General features: G+C 39.9%; 1 protein-coding gene across 5 annotated transcripts in view; it reads left to right on the forward strand.

Annotated features, from left to right (window-relative positions):
- Nucleotides 1–12,715, forward strand: part of LOC145498343 (von Willebrand factor D and EGF domain-containing protein-like) — a 48,100-nt gene that overhangs the window by 9,162 nt on the left and 26,223 nt on the right. For all 5 annotated transcript variants that reach the window (XM_081478260.1, XM_081478261.1, XM_081478262.1 and 2 more), the window contains exons 5-11: nt 6,018–6,110; nt 6,224–6,541; nt 8,414–8,505; nt 9,715–9,778; nt 9,965–10,186; nt 10,790–10,956; nt 11,270–11,714. In XM_081478260.1, coding sequence (XP_081334386.1) covers nt 6,018–6,110; nt 6,224–6,541; nt 8,414–8,505; nt 9,715–9,778; nt 9,965–10,186; nt 10,790–10,956; nt 11,270–11,714 — 1,401 coding nt within the window. The remainder of the gene's footprint in view (nt 1–6,017; nt 6,111–6,223; nt 6,542–8,413; nt 8,506–9,714; nt 9,779–9,964; nt 10,187–10,789; nt 10,957–11,269; nt 11,715–12,715) is intronic.

Genomic DNA, 12,715 nt, shown 5'->3' on the forward strand with positions numbered 1-12,715 from the left:
AACATAAGTATGTTCTGTAATCGTTGCAAAAATTTACTAGCAGAGACATATCTGCAATCCTTTTGAATATTACTGCATTGCTAGTGAGATTAGCACAAACAATTACCAAGATATATAGGAATAAAATACCGTGATTTTTGTTTCCAAGAAAGAAAATTATTGTTATTTTACTTGCATGCAGTACAATATGTAGTACCCATATTATTGTATTGCACCAAGCTGGGGGACTGCTTCCTACAGTTGACCAAACGTGCACTTTTTTTCAGGCTGGAGGTATCATAAGACTTAATAGGACAGGGATTTCAAACATTAATTGATCATTTATCCCAGAAATAAGATCTAGTGGGCCACATTAGGTTTGTGAAAAGGGGTTTCAGGCTAGAAGCTACATGTATATGACAGGAAAGCCTTTCCTCTCAAAAACACTGTAAAATGGATTGGTCTTTGTCCTTGGGCCAGAGCCTCCTTGCAGAAAACTTTGTTACTTCCCTTCCTCCTCCCCATCGACATAGTTCTATAGAAGGAAAAAAAAAAACCTTATAAATTTTAAGTAAAAACATTCACTTCACTTCAGGTTCATGATTGAAACAAAACTGTCTGAAATTATTCTTATAGTATTGAAGGAAGTACTTTTATTTCCTATAGATTTCCTGTCTACCCGCAAGCTAAAATCAAATTGTTTATGTCTGACTTAGCTTAAAGTAAACACGAATTTGCCAATATCCATGTCTCACTTAAGTGAAATTGAGCAAAATACTCTTGGCAGTCCTGGCATTCTCAAGTTGATTGTCTAAAATAAATTTCAAGATCATGTGTTGTAATTTTTGCATAATAGTATTCATTGGTATACAGCTGTGTCATAATGTCAACTGAGCAAGGACCATAATCAATTTACCTTGACCCAAAATACACTGCTGACTCATATACATAGTTATAATGTCAATATTTTGGACTAACTGGTAAATATGGTGAACTCTCAATTAATGATTTCATTTTGAAACAGATTGTCGTTATTCTTTGACACTACGTCATGTACAAGTTAATATAATAACAATGTTCCAATTGCAATCAAAATTAATTATTATCCATTTTAAAATTTATAGGCTGCCTGTGTAAACAACCTGCTATTCGATTTTTGTATTTCTTTTCTATTTTGAGCAGAACTATTCGTATGGCTGGGAACATTGTATTGTGTTCTTGAGCAAGAACTTAACTCTCACGGTGCCTCTTTCCACTCAGGTGTATAAATAAATACTGGCAAATTTAATATTGCGGGGTAACCCTGCGATCGACTAGCATCCCATCCGGGGGGTAGTAGAAATACTCCAAGTCGCTTTATGCTACAGAAACCGGGATAAGTGCCAACCTGATGGGCCACTTGGCTCATGTGCAGACTTTTCTTCCACTTCGGGGTTACTGTTTGCCTTTTTTTTTTTTTTAGAACGAATGCTCGTGCAGAACATTTCACATGAGAATGACTTGATTTTCAAGAGAGTGAACGTACAGGTGACATACATTTTCATACGAATAGTTCTGCACAAAGACTCGTTTTGCCACAGAGGCAAAAGTCAACTATTCATCCATGAGCTGGCTCAGGGAGCCTTTATTTAAGAAGCGCTCCCCAACGAGTGACTTTGTTTTTAGCGGAGCTCCGGCGGTCCAAAGGGCCGCCAAGCGGAGCCCCACACTCATATAGGAAAGAAAAGGAAACCCATGAGTTGAGTTTCTCATGGTTATCATGGCTAGCGGTATTGCTCGTGGGCGCGTACGCACGACGACGGCGACGGAGTCGCGCAACATGGCGCCCATACTCCAAATAATAGGTTGACAGAGACATGTAGCCTTGGTTTACCGTGTACTTCTTTGATATTGGCGTCTATTTTATGATTAATTGACACCTGTCAAAACAAGGTATCCCCTGACCAGTATCATGTGACTCTCGCGGGCTCAAGGTTACAGCTCATTGAGGTCACGTTTTTTTTGAAGTTGACCGCTGACCAATGCTGGTTTTCGATTGGATCGCAGGCTTATGTCAGGTTAACTTGTGCTTTCGTGCTGTGCAGCACTTAACCACTTTAGACGAGACGGGTCACACAAAGAGAAATCGCTTTGTAGTGATTATCCCGAAAACGTCAGTCAAAACCGAATGAGGGGAATTCGAAGTTACAACAAAGTGTGTAAATTTCTTGACTCAAGCAAAACACATGCGTTGCGCCGACAACATGAACCAAAACAGTACAATTGTTCTGGTCAACGAACGAATACACGGTCATGTTCCTGCCGTATGCCCATATTCGATAAGAATTTTCCAGGTCTACGTCACGGTTGTACACGTCATGAATACATGAATACTCTAGAATTCTATAGCTTTGGTGTCAAGATCACGTATTCGAAGATAAACGTATACATGCGCAGATTGCACATACTTTGAATTCGTAGTCAAAATTTTGCTTCCAGGAGAATGCTATGCACCCGAACTGTTACCTTTTATAAAATTCTTTTGAAAAAAGGATTCGCCATCATTCTCTAGGAGTACGACGGATGTGTGGTATACTTTAACGAAAATCCACGAGCGATTATGAACGGAGCGTATTCCACCTTATTCGACACGAATATTCCAGGTGTACGCCGCGTGTTGTGTGCGGCTTGAATACTCTAGGATTCTATTGCGTCACAATCACATATTCGAGTCTAGAATATATATATGTTATTTGCCGGCTGGGAGGTCCGTATGGTGAAAAACTGTGACCGAGGTCACAGTTTTTCCGGCACCATACGGACCGACCATAAGCCGGCAAATAACATGTTCAATCTTTTTTTCCTGCAATAAATTGGTTTTACAGATAGCTAGCCTACATCTATATATTAAATAGGCGCCCTATTCAAATAAGCGATTTATAAGAGGCCCCGTCAATAAGCAAAAGTGACCTCAGTCAAGAAATTTACATCCATTGAATTGATTAGACCAACAATCTATGGAGATTGTTGCTCGTCTAAACTTAATATTGAACGTCATCACTATTATTGAAACCCTGTTTTTAATGAAAGTTTTTGAGTTAAAGTGTCTGTTGCTGTTGCTGTTGTTTTAATTATATTATTACACGTCTCAGGCAGTCAGAGGACCAATGACTAGAATCAACCAATCAGTATGCTCTATTGCCGGTCAAATATTCTCTTACAGTTTTGGACAGGCCATCGTCCCGAATGATCCCACACTAACTGGTGTCCCTTTGAACTTGAAATTAAGATGGTGGACGAGGACGGAATCTTTCGAAAATTTTGTTGTAAAACTCAAGGATAGCTGACTTTGAAAGTCTTGAGTTGGGAATTTTCATTAGCACTAAAAGTGATGCTTAACCAGCTCTAGCGATTAATGGAAACAGAGTACGAGGGATGTAAGCAACCAAGATGATAAACGCAACAGTGTCACAATCGAGAACTCGAAGGTTTTATCTCGGCACAAAACCAAGCACCAAGCAAGAAAACGAAGTCCGACAAGAACTTCGACGCTGTTTTGCTCCGCAATAGACGAAACAAGAGAACAAGAAGATATGACTGCAAAGGAACTCGACATACTACTTTTCATCTTTTTTTTAACATATTACAAAAGAAAATGGTGAAAAGCACGAATCGAGTTCACTCACATCATGTCAAATTTAAAGAAGCTGCTACCTCTACTTCTCTGAGAGGACGTTACCTCGCCGAAAACGAATGAGTCTCGTTCAAAGTGGTTTCGGAAAACGCAAAGCGCTACTCGGGAAGTAGCAGAAGAGGAATAAGGAAAGCTCTTTGAAACCAGACAGTTCGACTGCAAAGAACCCAATGGTGATTTCTTTCGTCGCATTTTGGCTTTTGGGCCAGAGATGAGTCCAGAAAGCTGTGCCGGGAAGACCTGAAACAGGATCCTGAAACAGGCCGTGAACCTCTTCTTTGGCGGACGGAGAAAGGAAAACAAAGTGAACAGTGAACAGTGAAATTGGTCACAGACGGCCTTTCTCTCCAAAGCTCTGATAAAATTAAGAATGAGCCAATAGGTCCGTTTTACTTGGCAGTAAACCAGAAATGAAGATCTGACGAACAGATCTGGTGTATGCGTTCGCCAGTGGGCAAAAAGCAACTGGGCAGGTTCTTGTCCGACACGGTTTCAGCTGGTGGCTTTCAACCAGGAAAAATACAGCCGTGAAACTATTCCGTTGGGAAAACCAGCATCGGTAGATTGCTTGATGTTCATTTTCCCGAAGACTACGTAGTGCAACTGAGCGGCCACAAACATTCAAAAATTTAGCGCGTACAAATCGGTATCTTTAAGCTACCAACGTCAGATGTCAGAGCCTTTTAGCAGACAAAACCGTCGAACCAGCAACTGCAAGTTGTAACAGCATAAATTAGGATGATTCTGTAGAGGTTCCTTCAGTAACAAACATTCAGAAGGCTGTGACTTAAGTCAGCTCTTCATATCGGTCAACCTTGCGTGGACTCGAAGCCATCTTTACTAGTGCTAACATTTCATTTGTATCGGATTGCACTTTTCATATTATGACCGGCTGGTTAAAATCGTCAACGAAGCAGCTTTAAAGCGATCAAGAATTGAAAACTTCACCGACGATTTAATTTTCCTGTTCCGTGTCCTAGGTTTCGCTGATGTCTGATCCTGGTTCCGCCCGTCTCTCAACTTTAGTATAGCTTTCGGCGATTTTTCCATTTCCCGAGTTTCGTATGAAACGAATTTCCATTAATTAAAGATGTCAATTTTTAATTTGTTCAAAACGATAAATGCTTATGGTAGCCCACTTTAATAAACTTATCCGTTTCGTCATCCGTTTTTCAGTCATAGAATCATTACTGGTTAATGAATTAACTAATTGTTGGCTCTCCTGACAGTTTTGGCAGTCCCCAGCTGTCACACTTGATAGAGGTTGTATCAACAATTTTACCAACTGGTTTAGTAAAAGAAGCTGTATCTGATACCTGTTCTGTAATAGCTTACACTTTAAAACAACACATAGAACTTACCCTTAATTTTGTTTGTTTTTAACTTAAGACAAAACTGAAAGCACATTTCATCTACCGTAGCATGCACGTACACAGTTTATCTTGTGTATTTAACAATTATTCCATGAGCGCGCGTTGAATATGAGATATTAAAAAGAGCCAGCAAGGCCCGTAGGGCCGAGACTAATTAAGGACTAATTATAATTGTTTTATTAAATTCGGTGTGCTTTTATACTTGGAAGTTTAGCCATGATGGTATTGGCTGAAAAACTCGTGTAAAGTTTGTCATCAGTCATTGATCGGTCAAATTCGTCGATTTTAGGTCCGTCTATTGTTGGTCAAATTAAGTCGGTCTGTTCGAAGTCCGTTTGTCTGTTTCGTTTCCGTCGTGAATAAGTCGTTTGTAAGGCGCCGGTAGTTGTTGACAACTGTTAAGAGGCGTTTGTTCTAAGTTAGTGTACCAGCTTTCCAGAGTCAGTCGTTGAAAATAGTTTGTACTGTAGGTTAAGCATTGAGCAGAGTCCCAGTAAATGTTGTGGTTATTTTGTCGACAAATAACTGATGACAACTTTACACGACCCTACAGCCAATACCACCATGGCTAAACTGACCAATCACTTTCAACGGACCAGACCTATAACATCATCGACTGACAAAAAACACTTGACTCTGAAGATGACCCGCTCAGGTTGGCGAAACGTCAGTCACCAGCAACGGTACTTTCCAGAACTACCAGAACTACCCTCACACTACGATCACACTATACGAACTACATGATACTCCTGGGTTCAAACCATTTACTATGTTAAGATCTAGAATTTCTGTTAAAAAGAAATTTATATTGTCCTGGGAATGGACAAGAGTTATTGTCCGCTTTGGGGCGCGGTGTGCCAGGATTCCAGAAAGTTCCCTGCTTGAATCCTGGCATACCACGTCAACCCCCAATGCGGACAATGACTCTTGTCCACTCCCAATTCGAACTCTTGAATTCAAAAATAAGATACTTCATTCTTTTGCGTCAACAGATAACGTGCAACGTATCCGCTACTTTTACCACGTCATTCAAAAGGTGGTCATTACCCAAGACCGTTCGAAAACCATTTTATGCAGGAATTCAGGTAAAAATTAGAGTAATTTGTTGGACTTGTTGGATCTCTGAACCACCTTGTAAGTGGAAATAAAATGAACATGTTTCAAATGATAGTCTTTTTTGTTTGCTCCCTTTCCACAGCTTAACCCTACTTCTATACTGACATTCACCACATGTGACCTCTCCGTTAAAGCAGTCACTATAACACCAACAATACCGGCTCGCAGAAATACGAGAGGATGGCCAATGATAAGTTTTTGGCTACCAGCGGAAATTCAGCTAGTTAACAGAGATAAATGCGAGATACAGTTAGAAGGAATAAAACCCATCACACTTCAACTAAAGGCTACCTGCCCAGAAACCGGAGCTACAGAAGGATTGAAGGTTATCATTCCAGATATTTTCTACAGACACAGTCGTTGCTTTTGGAACAATCAACCTGACTTTCCAACAATATGGGTACGTAGACGGCTCGGCCGTGTAGTTTTCTTGAAATCCGTCAACCTGATGGGCAATGCATATAACTTGTATTTGGTGGGGAGTTCTCTCACCACCGTTACTATTCCTTCAAAGTTGCTAAATGCAAATTCTTAGTCGCCAGATCGTTGAGTCAAAGTTCAAATATGATTAGGATCATTTGTAGGAATTTTGTGTGAGGAAGACTGAATGCACATCATCTGAAAACAAAACAACAAAAATGATTATACCAAAAAGCTTGAAAAAGAAACATTTTCAAGACTTTCTTCGGCGCTAACTTTGTATACGTAGCTAATGTCTGCTAACGCAAATACGAAGGATCCGTGCATTACAAGAGACACAGTCCTTAGACGTAAATGTCCCACTCAAGTTTCAAGGGTTTGCAATGTAACATAGGGCGATTTCAAAAACGGTTAATCATTTGGAAGTTTACGATGCGGGAAAAAGGATGGATTGACTTCTTTTTTTATGTTTATTGTTTGAGAAGTAAAGATCTTTCAATATAGGATTTTCTGGAAGGACATTATGTGTGACAAAATAACCGTTATTGATCGTCAATACAGTTAAAATGTCACGAGCACACGACTAATCTTCGCAGTTATGAACACAACCTAAGCAGTTGTGCAATTAAAGCCTGAAAAAAGTTCAGGCCTGAACGGGATTCGAGCTCATGAACTCTGCGATACCAGTGCAGTGCTCTACCGACTGAGCTATCAAGACAACTGGGAGCTGGTAACTATAGGGAATACAAAAGCAGTAACATACACAACGTAGGACGATTTTTCCTACGTTGTGTCGGTTTCTGCTTTTGTATTCTTCATTTTATATGTGAAGCCGATTAGATCACTATTGATCCAACGTATACCAGCAGGATCATCGTTCCGGTTGCTTGTTTAAACATTTTATAATTATAACTGTGTGGGTTTGTAATATACCCGTAGAAAGAGAAGAATACAAGTGAATGTATGAAAGATCATATATTTGAACTGCGGCGAAAGACACGGGGACACGACTGATCATCGCAGTTATACACAGCGTAAGCAGCTGTAAAATTAAAGCTTCACAAATTCTTTACTATTTACGGGTATATTACGAACCCAGCTCCCGGTGTCCATGATAGCTCAGTTGGTATATCAGAGTCCTGCACCGGTATCGCGGAGGTCATGGGTTCGAATCCCGTTCAGGCCTGATTGTTTTGTTTTGTTTTGTTTTGTTTTTCAAACTTTAATTTCACAACAGCTTATGTTGTGTGTATAACTGCGATGATCAGTGGTGTCTTCATGTCTTTCTCCGCGGTTCAAATATAGCGATCTTTCGTATATTCACCATTATGGCTACTAAACCAGAATTTTTGGTCTCCAAAGATGAAATTTTAGTCGCGTGTTGCATCAAACTGTTCATCAAATGTGCCTTCGCTTTTCTTGCTGTGTCCTAATGCACAAAACCCCTTTATGTGAATTTCTGACTCGTTTTCTGCTGTTCAGTGGACTGGCGCGAAATAAGTGTATTAGTGACAGTGACTTCTGGTTAGGGGACTGAGTTTTTTTTTTTTTTAATTTGCTTATTTTGTTGGTCACTTGGGCAAAATACGGTCTTCTGCTTGGTCAATGCAAATTTCCCAGCGATGTGATTGGTTTACTCCGCCGGTAAGCGACCCTTACTACTTTCAATAGTTAGTCTACCTCCGACCAACAGATTAGGGTCCCAGGCTAGAGTAACAATGGACAAGACGTTTTCGGCGTCAGCCTGCTTCTTTCAAACTTGGTTCAATTGTCAAATTCTGTCTATCCTTCTTTAATATAACATCACTTTTCAAATGTGCATCTAGTGTATTGCTTTATCGCTTTGTTTCAGGTTTCTGTCTTCAAGCCATCAAATACCCTATACACTTGCAAATCAGTCACAGACCCTCATTATAGCGTATTGGACCCTAGTGGATATGGCAGGTAAGCATCCATTTTGTTTTGTTTGTTTACTTTGTTTTACCATCACGGGCACTAGATTGATAACGGAGCTCCTACGCGCCGAAGGAGCGCGAACAGAGCCCCATACCTTAGAAAATTTGGTAACCTATCGAGCTGAAAAATTTTGGTTATCACGTGACTGTCCGTACGTAGTACGCACGTCCGTCCGTCCGTACGCTAATACCTTGAAAACTAAGAGAATAGCACCATTACCATAGCTACAACTTTGATTTTTGGCGTCCACGCGATTATTGACAACTGTTACAACAAGCTATCCGCTGACCAGTATCACGTGACCATATCGCTGGCTCATCGAGGTTGCGTGTTTTTTTTTAAGTTGACCGCTGACCAGTTACTTTTTGCCGATTGGATCGCGGGCTCAAGTCACGTTATTTCTCTGGGGGAGAAGGAAGGCAATAGGCAATATTTCGGCGCAAATTAACCCCTGGCGCGTTGTTAACTTTTCTTTTGACATATTCCTTGTACAATCGTCCCTTGGAAAGTCCCTGATATATTGCGTACGTAATTTCTACAATCTTGGTTAGGCTTGTTGGGTAAAGTTTGTTAAAATTTAACTGAAAAAAATCGCAAACCCACACGCTGACAATTACATGCTCACAATTGATCATTTTTTGAGTTTCTGATCAAAAAAAAAATTATTTATCTTTTCCCTTTACAGTCAGTTATTGCAATCAGGAGCGCCGTTTTTAGGCTTGGCTAAATCTATACATTAGAAACCGTAGCGAGTTAACTATTTTATCATTCAAGTCCTAGCTATTCTTGCATTCTCCATGAAATGGTGTTTTAAGCTAGCTTGTTCAAGGTGTTCGGTAAGTAGTAGTCGAGCCGCGTATATAGGTTGGGAACGGCGTGAAGAAAGAACGTCCTTCCCCAGATCCCGCTTACTCTCGCCCTCGCCTCATTCTCCTTTCGTTGACTCACCCCAACTGACAGCTTCATAATGCAATGTTAGGCCTTTGAGATGGTTTTCTCTACCTTTTATTTACAACCTTCATTCATCATTCAACATGTTGTTCAACTTTTCCACTCTTTGGAATATTTGATTCTCCTGATACTGAGAATTAATTAACATCATAACATGAACATGTATATAGCTTGCGGTTTAACAAGGGAATGGATGGTACACACGTAAAACAAACAATCAAACTCTCCACTTTTATGCCATTTTAGCTGGTTCGATTTTATGGGCATCGGCGATTTCCTTTTGTACAGAAACACCGAAAGATATTTTGAGGTAAGAAATAGTTATGATATAACTATGGAATCTATTTAACAATTATCTACGAAAGCCCGTTGGATATGATGAGAGAAAACTGGTCATAAGGGGAGCTGCAATGCCGAAGAATAATCCTATGTATGCGTTGATATTTCGAATTATACTTCTGGCAGACACAATAAGGCGCTGTTTTTTTTCTTCCAGGTTCAGACGAGGCAATGGGCTTGCAACTCCGGCAATACTGTAACATGTAATTGTGGCGCAATTTTGAGAGATCACAATGACGTCATCGAGTTTAGCTGTTGCAACGACCATCTGACTCGGGACACTACCACTCCAATAACAGTAAAAAAACGAAGCAAGAATTGCCTGGCACCAGGAATATCCATTAAAAATGTCATACAGGGAATAAATGGCGAGTACGAAGTAAGTTTTTGTCACTATATGTTTTTGCCTTTGGTCGTTCTTTCTTTATATACATAATGCAGCGTTACTTCCGATGATTTGGCTTGGGGAGCGCAAATATCCTCTAGACAACACTACGTTATTTCAAAGCACGATATGTTCTTCTCCCGGCCTGCCCAGTTTCAGACCTGAACTTAAAATTCACGTCCTATTACAGGCCTAACCCAAACCAGAAAACGACTTGGGAAATGTCCAACGAGACCAGATCAACAGTGTCATAGAGTGGTCATCATCTATACCCTATTTTATGTCTCGCTAAATCGACCCCGTAGCGTAAACATAAACCATTTACGTTGCAGTCTCATAAATTTAATTTTGAACAATGGCTGATGATGGCTACAAACTATATAAGCCAAGCAATTGGAGTCTTCATGACATATACTATATGTATTGACAAGTAGTCAGTAAGAGTGCGATTTGCATACGCCATAGCTGTGCTTTAAAACAACGATTTGTGGGTTCTATTTTCTTGGATCGCACAAATGTAGACTCTGTTTGTGATTTTAATGTATCTGGCTTAGAAATATATCTGTTGATATTTACGATAAACGTACTCTTTTTAAGGTCCTGTTTCCTTCAGGCTCCAAAGTTGTAATAAGAAGGAATTACTGGGGACTTGATCTCATCATCGAAACACCAAGGGCCAGCAATATTAATAACGAAAAGGGGCTATGTTTGTACAATGGACCCAATGTCAAGGCACAAGTAGATATATACGGGTACAATTTGAGGTAAACAAAGACAAACACTATTTTTTAGGTAGTTTAGAAACTCAACTTGTAAATATATCTGTTGTTAGTTGGCTTTTAGTTGCTTTAATTTTATGATAATGATTGCAATGAGGATGACAATGATGATGATGGTGCTGATGACGATGACAATAGTGCAGTTAAATTGCACACACACAAAAAGAATGGTTACAGTGGATTAATTAAACAATCAAGATTTACCAAACAAGACGTGAAGAAGTTAACATATTTTCATTTAATGAAAGAATTGTTTGCTTGTTTCTTATTTTTTTTTAATCATAATTATTTTTCATAGACTAGGGTCCAAGGACAGCTTTTTTGATACTCTTCCCTCTGATGTACAGGATGGCGATATCCAGTATTCCAAGGCGTGTCTATGTCCAAAAATAGGCGAATACAACAAACCTAAGTGCGAGAGTGTATCTGAAGCGGCTTTTCCTACCCTATTCAGAAAAAAAATGAAGCCCGTATATCCCACTTCACCTACAAACTTGTGTGATCGACAGAAAAGGGATGTCCACTATTTGGATAATCTTACTGAAGAAGACATCCAATTATTTAAAGAAACTCCCCAGCTGCACATACGCTCAAGACGAGAAGTACAGCTTGGATCAGTGCCCAAGGAAAACGCTACGCGTTACTGTGCTCAGAGGATATCCGAGACTAAGATTGGTAAACTTTGTGCGAAAATCGGAGTAAATGTACAAGCACTAGTTAATACATGTTCGGCTGATGTCGAGGTTAGTATGCTTTCTTTGGAAGTTAAATTTAACACCTTACCCAAGGGTACTTGCGTTCCCCACATCCGTACAAGAACAACCCATGACTATTTTAGCGTCTATCATGACTGACAATATAATCTTAGCTGTATACCTAGATTAACAAGATACAGATATTAAAAAATAAGTTCGTTATAATCCTTTTGATGTCTTAAAAAATGTGTGTATTATTCATCGTGGTGGAAGAAAGGATAGATGAATTTTTCACCCTTTTATCTTTCGAAGGAGTCACTTTAAGATGTAGATCGCGACCGGTTTCGACTGCTATACTGCTCACCTTCATCAGGGGATGAGGTCAATTGTTGCGTTTCGCTATTTGTAGTACCATGGTCGCTGCTATTGGTGATTTCGATCCTAATTATTATTCCGACTTTGTGACGCTGTTCCCCTATAGGTCCGCATTTTAACTGACCGGCCGGTTGTGCTTTCTCACTGTAGGTATCCATGCTTCAGGAATTTCGATTCCAATACGTCTGTTGATGTATTTGGATGAAGTCTTATATGGATAGCTTCCTTGACCCTTTGTGTGTACCAATGAGGGTCACCATCAATAAACTTGACCTTGTCTCAAATGGGTAAATGCCAAACAGGCAAAAGATACGGGGCATTTACCCATTTGGGACGAGATCAAGTTTATTGATTGTGACCCTCACTGGTACACACGAAGGGTCAAGGAAGCAATCCATATAAGATTTCATCCAAATAACCTCAATACAGATGGTGGAATCGAAATTCTTGAAGCATGGATACCTGCAATCAGAAAGTACAACAGGCGGTCAGTTAGAATGCGGACCTATGAGGTAACAGCGTCACAAAGTCGGAATGATAATGAGGATCGTAATGCACCAATAGCAGCGAACAAAGATGCTTCAAATAGCGACTCGCAACAATTGACCTCATGGCCTGATGAAGACGAGCAGTATAGCAGTCGAAACGTCGCGATCTACATCTCCTTTGTGAAA

Source organism: Orbicella franksi, chromosome 9, assembly GCF_964199315.1.
Source record: "Orbicella franksi chromosome 9, jaOrbFran1.1, whole genome shotgun sequence".
Classification (NCBI taxonomy): Eukaryota; Metazoa; Cnidaria; class Anthozoa; order Scleractinia; family Merulinidae; genus Orbicella; species Orbicella franksi.